Genomic DNA, 13843 nt, shown 5'->3' with positions numbered 1-13843 from the left:
TATGGAACACAAGGCCCAATGTGACTCCTTTCAAGAAACAAGGGAGCTGGGGTATTTACATCTCACTTCCCATCAGGTCAGCCCTTGAGACAGTGTTCAGAAGTGCCCATTTCCCAGCACTTCTGGTTGGGTGGAATGAAGCGAAATGCCTGTGGTGGCACATGAATGTCATTAACAACGGGGTCTGCTACAAACTTCGTCAATAAAAAATTTCACAAAGCTAATAAATTATTAAAACATCACATGTCTATAATCATCCTGAAAATGAATTAAAGGCTAAATATGCTTTAATTTGCTACATGCTACATAGAGAAAGATAATAGGAAGCTAGAATTTGACTATGCACAGATAAAATATTTCATTCAAAAGCACCCATGAAAATAAACAATACTGCCAACCAAAGCATTGATTAATGGGTAGAGCAGCTAAATTATAGCCGTACCATGAACAAAATCCAACTGTAGTGTAAAGGAGTAAGTAGTCCATGGAATTCAGGTTATGTGATTAAATGAGTATTTGTCACTTTACAGGGCTTCCTTCATCAACCTAAGATAATTTTGTTATCAGCTTGTTGAAGTATTTTATTTTCCACTAAGGAAGCCGAAGGCAAGAGTTCTTTCTTCCTTCTCTCCACTCTCAGAAAGCCAGAGGACTGGCATGTGAATAAAGACCTCAAAAATTAGATATTCTCAACCAGGATTCTGAACCTCAAGCAAGTGGTCCAAAGATCAAAGGATGAAAACAAAGCATTCTTATTTTTTGGATACTTAACTGCTACTACTTACACCTTCCCTGGTTTCTGGCCTTATTTAATCCTAGGCTCTGAGCCTTCTGCTGATTCTTGTAATAATTTCCTTTTTTTAACTTATGACAGTCTGACTCTCTTACTTGAAACCAAAAGTCATCACTGATATGAGGTGGTGGTGAAGAGTCATAGCTCTGACTCATGCCGGCTCAGTAATTCTCTTGAAGAAGTGAAATCAGTCTCTTCACCAAGTTGTTTTTGAGTTTCCACATTTCTACAATCGTTTTAGTTCAGCAGTGTTCTTTACGTAAAATTAGTCTGTGAGATGTTCCCTGAATAAAGGATTCTTCCTTTGGAGAATCTATTTGCATGTTGGCCTGTTTAGTGATAGTTGCTCAGTTATGTCTGACTCTGCCACCCTAGAGACTGTAGCCTGCCAGGCTCCTTTGTCCATGGAATTCTCCAGGCAAGAATACTGGAGTGGGTAGCCATTCCCTTCTCCAGTGTGTTTTCCTGAGGCAGGAATCGAACCTGGGTCTCCTGAATTGCTGACAGATTCTTTACTATCTGAACCACCAGGGAAGCCTATTTAAGTTCCTGAAAATTTTTCCAGCAGAGGATTTAAATTTAACTCAGCATCTCTTTAAACTCAATAATGGAAGTCTTATTTCCAAAAATATTAACATCTCATACAATTAATATCCATAATATCCAAGGTATTTTCTTCCATAAACTACCTTGGAAAGAGACACTGGCTCCAGCAGTTCATTTTTCTTTGTCTTTGCATCTGACACTGGAGTTTATCAATAAGCACACATGAGTCCTTTGAGGAGTCTCTGCATTAATCTATCACGTTCAGTTCAGTTCAGTTGCTCAGTCATGTCTGACTCTTTATGACCCCATGAATAGCAGCACGCCAGGCCTCCTTGTCCATGACCAACTCCCGGACTTCACTCAGATTCACGTCCATCGAGTCCGTGATGCCATCCAGCCATCTCATCCTCTGTCATCCCCTTCTCCTCCTGCCCCCAATTCCTCCCAGCATCAGAGTCTTTTCCAATGAGTCAGCTGTTCGCATGAGGTGGCCAAAGCCCTGAATTTCAGCTTTAGCATCATTCCTTCCAAAGAAATCCCAGGGCTGATCTTCAGAATGGACTGGTTGGATTTCCTTGCAGTCCAAGGTACTCTCAAGAGTCTTCTCCAACACCACTGTTCAAAAGCATCAATTCTGCGGCGCTCAGCCTTCTTATAGTCCAATTCTCACATCCATTAGGGGCTCTTAAACCACAGTATATAAAGCACTATTTGAGAAGTTAGTAACAATGCATACTGCTGGGCATCACACCACATCTACGAATTCAGTTATCTCCTGAAATAGTAAAGAATCACTCTACAGGTGATTATGTTATAGGCAATCTTCAGTTCACAGCATGAGGAACACTACTTTCTGTAACATTTCAGTGAAAAGTACTTCTTGATGGCTTCTATTCTTTATTATTGGAAGAATCTAGAAATCATAGTCACAATAATATATCCCACTGGCTCAATCATTCATCATTCTGAAAAGCTGTAGATGAAACAAGTTCACAGACAACTTGTGAACATGAACTTAAAACCTCTGAATAAAACTTTGAATATCTTTGATCTCGACTTCAGAAAGACACAATATTAAAATGTGAATATGGCTTTGGCTGTAACCATGGGGTCAATGGGCTTCCCCAGTGGCTCAGAGGTAAAGAACCCACCTGCAATGCAGGAGCCAGAGGAGACACAAGTTAGATCCCTGGGTTAGGAAGATCCCCTGGAAGAGGGCATGGCAACCCACTGCAGTATTCCTGCCTGGAGAATCCTAAGGACAGAGGAGTTCTGGTGGGTTATAATCCATAAGGTTGCAGAGTCGGACACGACTGAAGCGACTTAGCAGAAGCAGCAATATCCAGTTAAAGGCTGAACACACACTAAAAGGAGCAATCTCTCAGATGTTTCTCTCACTCCTATTAACTGTCTGCAGCTTATTCATTTCTCACCATAAACTGAGATATCAAGGTTAAAGGAGTAGGTTAGAAACTTAATTCATCCAATCTTATGACTTATTACTACTAAAGGATTTTGATTATAGGAAGCCCAAAATGAAGAGCTAAAATGTTATTTTTAGACTATACGTGAATTTCATTTGCTTTCATTAACATAAATAATGAAATATCACCTGTCAGAAATTTCAAAGACACCAGAGCATGATAGAAACAAAAATTACTCAGGTCACTATCTTCTGAAACATTTTTTTCTTTGTTAGATTTCTTCGGGTAATACATGAAGAGAACAATACTACATTTATTCACAATAAATACTGTACATTTTTCTTACAGGAAAAAGGTGAGTTGTGGTGACAGTTTTTTGTTGTAAAAAGCAAACTTTGCCCCAAGCGATGAGCTATATTTGGTCTTAGAAAATCTTGCAGTTGATTTGCAAGATTTAGGAGAACTCACTTTTGTCTTTATAGCCCCAAATGTAATTTGTTAGTAAATAGCTTGCAAGGATCACAGTCTTGCAGCTGGAATATTCACTTATTTTGATAACCAGAATTACGACCTCTTCGCAACTGGTGAGTGATGATATATGGAGTTGTGCTTATTCTTCCATGTCTCCATAAAACTGGCATCCTGACATATATTTGCGTGAGCTCCATATAACACAATATGAGACTCTTTCCAAAGGGCTTCAAATTTACAATGTTACAGATTTATATGTTTGTTTTATTCCTCTTGCCACACAGTTGTGTTGACTTAGTATATACAGCAGTGATATCTAACAACACAGTTTAAAATTTTGTACATACCTTCTCAATTTCACATTCTCATTATTTGCATAAATTTATATCTTATTTAATATGTAACTTCCATTTACATTTCCAGCACTAAGAGTTAGACTTTAAAATGTTATGAAACTTTGATGTGATAGTCACTCAACAACACAGAGTGTACTTATATTAACACATCCTTACAGAGTTTATGGATTGACCTTTTTGCTTTATTGTAGCACTGAACTGTCTCAAAGGTGGCTGCATTCCTTAGAATTCCAAAGAACTAATCTCTGGAAAATACACATGCTGCCTCACCGAAGAGTCACTAATCAGAGCTTGAGTATGTTCCTTTTGTGTTCCAATTTCAAATCTCCATCCCCATTCCAGCTGTTTCTCAGGATCTGTCCTTTAGGACGACCAAAAGCAAAACTATAGCTGTTCAAACTTGGAAGTGAGGAAAGAAAAAATGAAGCTGGGCTGAATTTAATTTTATCTACTTAGAGTACATTTCCAATAGTGGAATTATATTTACAAGTATTATTTTTTTTTCAAATTTGGGTCATTCATTCAGTCTCTCAAAAGGACTTGCTTTGTAGATCCAGAGCACTTGTAATTTTCCAACTAGGTTCCTGGCTTGCTTAGCTAACTAATACTGTGGGCCCCAGTGTTCAGTCCACACCTGAAAAGGGGGAGTTTTTAACGTTGTGGTTTATTAACCAGGTACTTTCCATTCACTCAGTTAACAATTAGAAAAGAGAAAGAAAAAAAAGAGAGAAAGAGCGAGAAACCCTCCTACTTGTTTTTTTACTCCAAATATGGAGATGGAAACTATTAAACAAATAAGAAGGAGGGAAACTCCCGCATATTTCACCTTGACCTGGCTGGAATGCTCTGATGCCTGTAAGAGGTGGTGCTCTATATAAAAGATCGGGCTGCTAATGGAAAAATGAGAGGTCAGACTTTACTACAGGGAACCTCTCCTGCCCCTAGAGGAAAAAGAGAACCATCAGACTGTCTCAGATTGGAAACAGCGCCTTGTTTTCAATCAGGGGGACTGGGTTCCCTCCCTCGGCCTAACGTCGTAGTAATGTGACCCAAAGAGGCGCGCGGCTTTCCCGACAGCTGCCGGGCATAACACCGCCTCCCGGCTTGTACCTAAATTTCTGAGCTGTAAACCGGCAGAAAGGTCCTCCCACCTCCTCTCCTTAGCCTCACTCTTCTGCTTCGCCGCCCTTTGTAATTTCTTTGTTCCGTTTATTCGGAAGGTGACGCTTAAGGTCAAAAGATCCATTGTGACTAGCAAAAGCCCAGGGCCACCACGAGACTCTGGGAAGAACAGGGCAGTCCAGCTCAGGGCTGAGGCTCCAAGTAGAGAAGGAGCCGTGAGAAATTTCAGCCACAACTCCGGGTACAGCCCCTGCGGACCGGCCCAACTCTCCAAGGGTTGGGAAGACGCTCGACAATCTTGCGGTGGGGCAAAGGGTGAGCTACTAATTCTGCAAGCAAAATGGGCAGCGCGCACCATCGGAACAGAGGGTGTTGGGGGCAGGGAGAGGCCTCTAAACTCCACTTAGTCTGTGGTAGCGGCCGAGCAGTGAGTATCTCCCAACAAAGGGGCGCGCAGCGTCGGGGTCAGAGGCTGGGACTTTCGCGCAGCTGCCACTCTTGCTGAGCGTGTCTCCGCGCTTGCTAGGCGAGCACTGGGGTGCAAGGATTCCGGGAGGAGGGGGGAAGAGAACCGGCTGTGCGATTCCTGCTGCGTGGCTACGCATCAGGAGCTCTTGTGAACGATGGGAATGGCAACTATCAGAGCCAAGGGGGAGAAAAAGAGCTGGAGTGAGCAAAACAAAGAGCGAGTGTGGGCCGTGGTGACTTCATGCCTCACCAATGTCCCGCCCACGCTGCTCCGAGCTGTTGCTGCTGCCGGAGCCGCTGCCGCTGCGCCTGCGGGCGGCCGGGGCTAGGAGCTCTGTAGCGTGGGGCGGTTTCCTAGCAACTCGCCGCCCTAACGCTCCTAGCTATCCACACTTTGGGAGCCCCAACCCCCCTCACCCCAGACGGGGGCCGGGACAGGACCATTCCTCCCCTCCCCTCGCCAGCTTCGCCTCTCCGGAGTGCACCCCAGAGAGCGACAGCTGTCCGGGCTCCGGACGGCGGCACGCCTGAGCCGCACACTGGGGCCAAGAGAACCAGGGCACTAAGCTCCCGCCCCGTGAAACCAGGCTCCTGCGCCCCCGCCGATCCTCCCCTCCTGAGCTCTCCGTCGGTCGTGCGCTTCTCTTCGGGTCAAGCAGGGAGCTGCGATGCCTCGCACTGTGTCCGCCGACGCCGGCGGGGGCTTGTAGAGCGCTCGGGGGCCGCCTCCCCTGGTTGCTGGCACCTCAAGCTTCCTCCCTCGCTAACCAGGACGCTGTCGTTTCGACTTTGCCCGCTGCTCAGCTGACGAGGCTGCAAAGCTGCAACTAACTGAAGTTGGCCTCCCTACCCACCTGTGGAAGAAGCTCGAGCTGATTGATGCGCCATCGACTTTTTTCCCCTTCGGCCTCGCCAACGTCCCCTCCCACAGATGCAGCATCACCCACTGAATGTACATTAGGCTGGTTTTTCCCCCAGCTTCGGGCTTTGTTTGGGTTTGATTGTGTTTGGCTCTTCGCTAAGCTGATTTATGCAGCAGAAGCCCCATCGGCTGGGGAGAGACAAAAGCTCTTTTCTTTGTCCCAGAGCGGGCTGTGGAGCCTTTGCTCGCGTCGCCGCCTCGGGCCACTGGCCGTCAGAGGAGCTGCTTCTCGCGGAGCTCTTGGGACCCGCAAGATTGCCGAGCTGGGAGGGCCGCCGGGGCCCTGAGATGCCGAGCTGTGACCAGGCCGGCGTACCTGCAACGTTTGCTCCAAGCCGCGGGGTCCGCCTGCTGGGCCTGCTGGAAACGTCCTAGCAACACTTGGCACTTCGCGCCGCGGAGCGCGAGCGCGCATCCGGTTAGCAGCCAGGCGGCGGGCGCGGTGTGGTGCGGGCTGCTTTGCATTATGTGCCGCTCGGCCCTAGTTTTTTTTACTGCCACATTTGTCTGCCTGCAAAAGTGCAGGCCAGGTCCTGCCCCATTCCTTCGGGCGGCCTGGATGTTTTCCGTTGTTCTTGGACTGGGCCAAAGTGGTAAGTTGTTTTGTTTTCTTTTGTTTTCTTCCTTTTCTCAAAGGTCTTGGGCTGTCAAGAAGAGCATCCCAGCCAGGTAAGTGGCCGGGTGACAGCCTCCAACTGCGGAGAACTTAAGAAGGGCGGGTGTGCGGCAGCATTCTCCATCGCAGGCAGCCCAAGGGAGGCCAGGTGTCAACCAAGCATTTCCTCCCTGGTGTGACGGCAGTAACTACTTGTATCAGGAGACACTATGTGTTGCTCAAGGAGGCAGTAACAGAATGAAAGTTTGGAAGGGTGGTGGATATTTATAGAAGCCAGTTTAGCTGTTCCGCTTCGTCTTTGAAGGTGTCCTCCTTGAAGGCATCCTTGAAGATGCTCCCCCATGTTTCTAGCATTTGGGTCCATTACCCACTAGCTTGCATTTGATTCAAGCCTGAGAATGAACTGGTATAATGAGAGTGATGGTCCGGTTTGTGAGTCCCTGAAGGAAAAGGATAGCAGCACACGTTTATTCTACCATAGTGCTTAGCCTGAATGAACTGAACACATGAAGAATATTCCTGCTTTAAATCACTGTTTTTTCAGCTCAAAAACCAATTCCCAGCTAAGTGATCCCTCAGTGAGATCTATGCCTGAGCCTGAGACTCTGAGACAGAAGCCTAGTGCAAGATTGCCAGCTTTCATTCCAGGCAAGCCACTTTTGTCAGAACGACCTGATTTGGAGAGGATACTTCTTTATAAAGGATATCATCTTCATTTTATGAATCACAAAGAAAAGCTCAAGTCAAATAGTGTATGAAAAGGTGTTTTGGCACTTCTGAATTATATGCAAATTTAAGGTGGCAGTACTGGATTGTTAACAAACAGTAAGACAAAGTAACAGTAATAATCATGAATTTAGGATGAGTTCTTATTGGCATTAAATATAAGGCAAATATTTATTTTTACCAATGCAGTGATTATTGCCATACTTTTTAGAAAATGTTACTTTATCTGTGTTTGGTCATTGAACCTTTAAATTCTATTAGAGCCTTTCTCTCATCTCTCCTGTTAAAGGAGACTTGTAATTGTTTTGTAGACTAAACTGTTCCTCTATGCTTTGAATAGTCAAATTCCTATATGATTAAATAGAAATTAAAACCATCAAGTCATAACCATATAAGTAAGAGTCTATAATGGAAAAATGCTATCAATTGGTCACATATATAGCTGTCGGACATTTGTTTCAAAAAATTTACCCAGCTATGTGAAATGAGAGCAATTAGAATTAATTTTTAACTTGTGGTTGTTTTTTTGGCTTGTAAATTAATTTTAAATACGTGAAACTTAAGGCAAAGGGAAATGTAACATCATTAATTGTCTCAAGTGAAATACTCATTTATTGCAAATTTTCCACTGACTATAACTCCATCCTATGTTAATAAGTAACAAAGTATTTTCTGGATTTTGTAAATAGGCACACACATATGCATTAGTAAAACGATCAAAACTTGTGTCAACAAAGTATATTTTGTCCCCAGTAGGTAGACAAAAGAAAAAGCCATACTTGCCCCCAAATTCTGCTAATAATAGTGAGTTTTTTAAAAAAATATTCATTGTGTTTGTTAAGATTAGTCAGGTTCTCCTCTAATAGCTGTATTTCTATCCAGTGACTGTAGCTGATTTGAAGCAAATATTATGAATGGGCTCCCTTGCACCTGCAGTTGTAAAAAGGGAATGCTTATCTGAAATCAGAACAAGGCATCCTTTTCCCGGTCTCTGTCAATATACAAAGGTTTCTGATGTATACTGGTTTGCACTACAGTTAAAAACATGCAAAAAATTTAAATTATAGCCAGGACAAGTCAGAAAATTAGAGATCAGCATAAACTGTTGTACTTTTGTGATATAGCTACAAGTCTCAAATTATATGTCTTCACAGTACAAATTAGATGCTTAAAGCAGAATAGAAATTTAGGTATCAGTTACAAAGGAAATCTTGTTCCCCTGCTTGGTAGTTTACACCAAGGAAATGTTGAGGGCAATAAAGTTAAACAACAACAACCAAAAAACCATCAACTGCACAACTCTGGGTTTAATTTTCAAAGAAGAACTTACAAGTCCCAAATATAATGAATATATAGTGAGCAAGGGGGATGTTATTAGTAAAATCTGAACATTATTCTGATCTAGAAAAAAAATTATTGGAGTTTGTTTTTCAACTTTCGTTGGTGGAAATTACCGACAATCAGAGAAACAATAACACCATAAAATGGTTAATGAGTAACTGGAAAACACTAAAGAATACCTAATGGTTAATATTTGAAGAGTTAATGTAGGAACACTTCCATTTCTACATTTGCTAGTTTTGAATGGCTAAACATCATTTTAACCTAAATTTTCATATAACAATATGAGTGAAAAATTTCAGAAATTACCATTTCTTTTTAAAAAGTGGTAGCTATTACCATGGAATTTCATCTTCTGTGCATAATCAACTATTCTTTTAATATAAAAATCAACTGGATTACCATTGTTTTGTAAATGTAGTATTATTTTTACCTCAGAACATATTTTATAGAATAAGCCTTTTCAGAATTCTTTATGCTTACCTAAAGTGAAAGGATATTTAAAAGAACCGATGCTTAATTTTTAAAACTCCAGTTTTCCAGATTATTTACACAATAAACATGCAAAGTGCTTCTGTCTTAAAGTAACTGAGATACTTTTTGATAAAAAAAAAAGCTTATGCTGTATATGAAAAGGGCTTCCCAGGTGGCTCAGTGGGTAAAGAATCCACCCGCAATACAGGAGATACAGGCAGACATGAATTCTATACCCGGGTCAGGAAGACCTGGAGGACGGCATGGCAACCCACTCCAGTATTCTTGCCTGGAGAATCCTATGGACAGAGGAACCTGGTGGGCTGCAGTCCATAGGGTTGCAAAGAGTTGGACACAACTGAAGTGACTGAGCATGTACAAACACACATATATAAAAAGGCAATGTTTGTGCTGTATATTTTCAAATCATATAAGTAGCTGTTATGATTTGGATAATGCCATACAATTTCTGAGCCCTCAAACTTTGTTCACCTATTATCAAATTATCAGAAATTTCACCATTTAATGGATTTCTTTGGATTAAGCATGGTATTGACATCTGTAATTTTTAACTTTATATTACGGAAATTTTCAAACAAGCACAAGAAGAAAGAAAGGTGTAAGGAATCACCATAGGTCCATAACCCAGCTTCATCAACTATCAACTCAACCCAAACTTGTTTCATGTCTTCCTCCCACTCATTTTCTTTTCCCAACAAGACTCTTTGGAAGCAAATATCTCATATCATTTTGTTCTAAAATATTTCAGTAAATCAAAATACTACTACAGGAGAAGCACACATTTAATCACCACAACATGAATTTTTCTGGCTGAAATTTAGGGCCACAAGAACATCCACTATCTTCAAGGGAAGAATGTAGAAGTGAGAGAGGCAAGCAAAGACAGACAGTTTTAAGCATTTATTTTGCAGTGGTTCTATTATATAGCTCCACTAAAAATATTTGTTAAAGTATCCATGTATGTGAAAAAAAATGTAATTAATTTATTCTAATTGAATCACAGCAGGTGATTTGAGTTTCAGTTTTAAAGATTGTTCCCCTGTCTCTTGAATTGTCATTTTTCTCCTCTAGATCATTTATAGCATATGCATATCCATACATGCTGTAATAACTCTCATCTTTTATTCTCAGTCTCCTTTATAGCAAAAGTTCTTGAAAGAGTTGTCACATACTTGCTGTCTCCAATTCCCCTCACCTTCTCTTTTAAACCACTGCATTTAGGCTTTCTTTATCTTCTCTGATGTTATGCCACTCTGTTATGACTACAGTGACCTTCCTATTGTCAGATCTGATGATCAGTTCATCGTTTTCATTTTTCTTGACCTGTCATCGGTCAGCGAGTTGATACTGTTGATCACTCCCACCTTTGAGGCACTCTCTTTGACTTCCTGAACCCACATTCTCTCGGTTTAAGCTCCTTATCCATTCTTGATGTTGGTTCTTTCTCATGTTCCAGCCTCCAAATACAGGAGTGGCCCAGGATTCAGCCCTCAAATATTCTTTTCTAGATATATACTGGGTCTCAGGTGGAGCGATCCAGTGTTGGGTCTTAAATACCATTTCTATGCTGACAGCTCCAGTCCTGCCCTCTTATCTAATCTCCAAAGCAAACTGCCTATTCAAGACCTCCACTGTAGGTCTAGGGCTTCCCTTGTAGATCAGCTGGTAAAGAATCTGCCTGCAATGTGGAAGACCCGGATTTGATCCCTGGATTAGGAAGATCCTCTGGAGAAGGGAATGGCTACCCACTCCAGTATTCTGGTCTGGAGAATCCCAAGGACTATGTAGTCCATGGGGTCCCAAAGAGCTGGACATGACTGAGCGACTTTCACTTCACTTCACTGTAGGTCTAAAGATAACCTTAAGATATTCAAAACTAAACTTCCCATGTTCTCCTTCAAGCTTGCTCCTTTCACAATCTTCTTCATCTTAGTAAGTGATGTCAGTCTCCCAGTAGTTCAGGATAATACTTTGGCAGTGCCCTTGATTTCTCTAACACCTTCACTGCCGATCCCTGGGTTGGGTTGATGTCTCTGTTTCTCCCACATTCAACAGTCAGTTCACCACTTCAACTGCCTAAAAAGCTGACTTTGCGGTCATTTTTTTTTTTTTTTTTGGTCCATTCAGAGTTGATGAAAATTGAATTAATAGTGTAAACGTTTTTTTTTTTAATATAGGATATCTTCAAATGGTAGAACCATATATAACACTCTATAAAGAATAAGAGGACTGACCAGGTAGAAAAAGTTCTTAGAATATTACCAGCTGATAATTTTTTAAAATATATTTTTAAAAGTATGTTTAAGTCTTAAAGATATATTATTTATTCATGAATATATATATATATGTACTAGGCTAATTAAATCTTGATTGGACTGAAAACATAATTAGTTAATAATAATAAAACAAGGGAAGTAAGAGGATATAGTTTAGAAGAGAAAGGGACATTGTTAAATAGGATTTAATGTAGACAATTAATAAGATAATCCATTTCCATTCCAATTTGATGTTTTTATGAGACGTAAAAGTATATATGATATAGCAATACTATATTGCCTTTTCAGTTTTCCTGTACTCCATTTGAATGATCTTTCCTTGAAGCAAACAAAATATTTGAGATAATCTGGTTTGTGTTTAACAGTTTAGAGCCTTTTCTGTCCCACCTGTTAAATTTCATTTATCCAGGTATAGTTTATGTCAAATTTCTTACTTTGTCCACCATGCCCTTCCCCAGGGCCATTCTGTTAACCACTAGATGGATGTCAGAGGGTACAGTTTTTATCTAAAGTTCTTTAAACTTTAATAAATGGGGCCTGATATGCAGAGACAATCCAGTTTTCTTTAAAAAAGTAATAAACTATTTGCCTTGTGATACAGTCTTTCTCTTGTTTGTACTTATTAAGCAAAGATGCTCAAAGCATCCTCCTTGAAAGTGCCTGTTGTATAGCAGTCTCCATTATTTACATGACATCTTTTCACAAGTTTGATAAGTCTCAGTGAGGAACTTACATAAAAAAAAAAATTTTTATTATTGAATCTTACCTTACCAAACTGACACAAGGAAACAGTCTTTTTAACATGTTCATTGAGTGACCTGAAAGCAGTCATAACCAATTCTGTATTGTTTATGCTCAGTCTTCCTTTGTCCTCAAAACTCTAGTCCCTGATTTAGCCCAAGTCTATACATTTAGAGAAGTTTTGCCAGCATGAGGACTGTGAGGCTTAAAGTATCTTCCCCAGTTCTATATGAAATATATTCTGTAAGCTATTTATTGATTATAAAAGAAGCTATAGAAAAAAATAATATTTTATGCTTATGCATATTGCATTTTATTAAATTGAACAATTAGTGAGCTTAATAAGTAGGTGATCTAATTGTTAACCTCTGAAAATGTAACTTTCCCATTTGTATCCAAAAGATGTCTTGTTAAGTATGGCTTCTATATGTAGTGGAAAGAAAGTGCAATGCTTATGTAATTTCACAAACAACTGGGTACTCTCTCTCTGTACCATGCACTGATATAAACAATCTAAATGACATTAATTTAATCTTAATTATAACACTGTGAGAGAGGTAGATTTGTTATTCCTGTTAAAGAAATGAGAAAACTGCTGAAACATAGAAGAGATAAGTAACTCATTCAAAATCACGTAGCTAGTAAGAAGAAAAGATGGGATGAAACTCCAGTACTTTGGCCACCTCATGCGAAGAGTTGACTCATTGGAAAAGACCCTGATGCTGGGAGGGATTGGGGGCAGGAGGAGAAGGGGCCAACAGAGGATGAGATGGCTGGATGGCATCACCGACTCGATGGACTTGAGTCTGAGTGAACTCGGGAGTTGGTGATGGACAGGGAGGCCTGGCGTGCTGCAATTCATGGGGTCGCAAGGAGTCGGACATGACTGAGCGACTGAACTGAACTGAACTGATGCTGCCTCATAATTCATTTTAAAAAAGCTTCTAGATGTTGCTTGAAGTTATACCTTCAGTGCGACTGTCAGGTAGAGGGCTTTGTAAGGAGGCCCATGGCATATTTGGAAAAAGGTCTTTCATTCATCGCTTCTCAACTGTCGGTGTGCAAAGGGAATTGTGGCGGAAGTCTGGGTGTTTTAGGGTTGTCCGGGAGGCAAGGAAGTGACGGCCACAGTTGAGGGCACATGTGAGCGCCCAGAAGCCTAGAAACAGAGACTGGGGCTCCTTCCCTGGAGACTGCTGGATGCCCTATAACGCTGAGGTGCTCACAAAATAACTGAAGAGAGGAGGATAAAGGCTGGCGAATCGGGGTGTGGCCAAAATATACTTTCAGTGGCAGCCCTCGAATACTCCCAGCTCAACCCTAAATACTTCTCACTAAGGTTGTTTTCATATGGGAGTAAGAAAGGGAGAACACAAGTGGCCTTATGAGAGTAATCTGGAATGAAACTCTGCCTCCTGAAGGATTTCCAATGTGTTAAAGATGTGTATGACTTGTTATGAGACAGAAAGGAAAAGGGAAAGTTCAGTCAAAGAGTTCGAAGAAACAAAATCATGATGCAAGGCATCACATAATTGACCAACATAGG

General features: G+C 41.3%; 1 protein-coding gene and 1 pseudogene across 3 annotated transcripts in view; one reads left to right on the top strand and one right to left on the bottom strand.

Moving 5' to 3' along the window:
- Nucleotides 1-948, bottom strand: part of LOC102176761 — a 78307-nt pseudogene extending 77359 nt beyond the window's left edge.
- ITGB8 (integrin subunit beta 8) overlaps nt 5902-13843 on the top strand; it is a 95063-nt gene continuing 87121 nt past the window's right edge. For 2 of the 3 annotated variants that reach the window (XM_018047339.1, XM_013963182.2), the window contains exon 1: nt 6539-6695. In XM_018047339.1, coding sequence (XP_017902828.1) covers nt 6569-6695 — 127 coding nt within the window. In that variant the 5' untranslated portion in view covers nt 6539-6568. Of the gene's footprint in view, nt 6696-13843 lie in introns of all 3 variants that reach the window. The other variant, XM_005679027.3, reaches the window with a different exon arrangement.

Source organism: Capra hircus, chromosome 4, assembly GCF_001704415.2.
Source record: "Capra hircus breed San Clemente chromosome 4, ASM170441v1, whole genome shotgun sequence".
Taxonomy (NCBI): Eukaryota; Metazoa; Chordata; class Mammalia; order Artiodactyla; family Bovidae; genus Capra; species Capra hircus.
The sequence above is the reverse complement of the archived record's forward strand: the minus strand, read 5'-3'. Positions and strand labels throughout refer to the sequence as shown.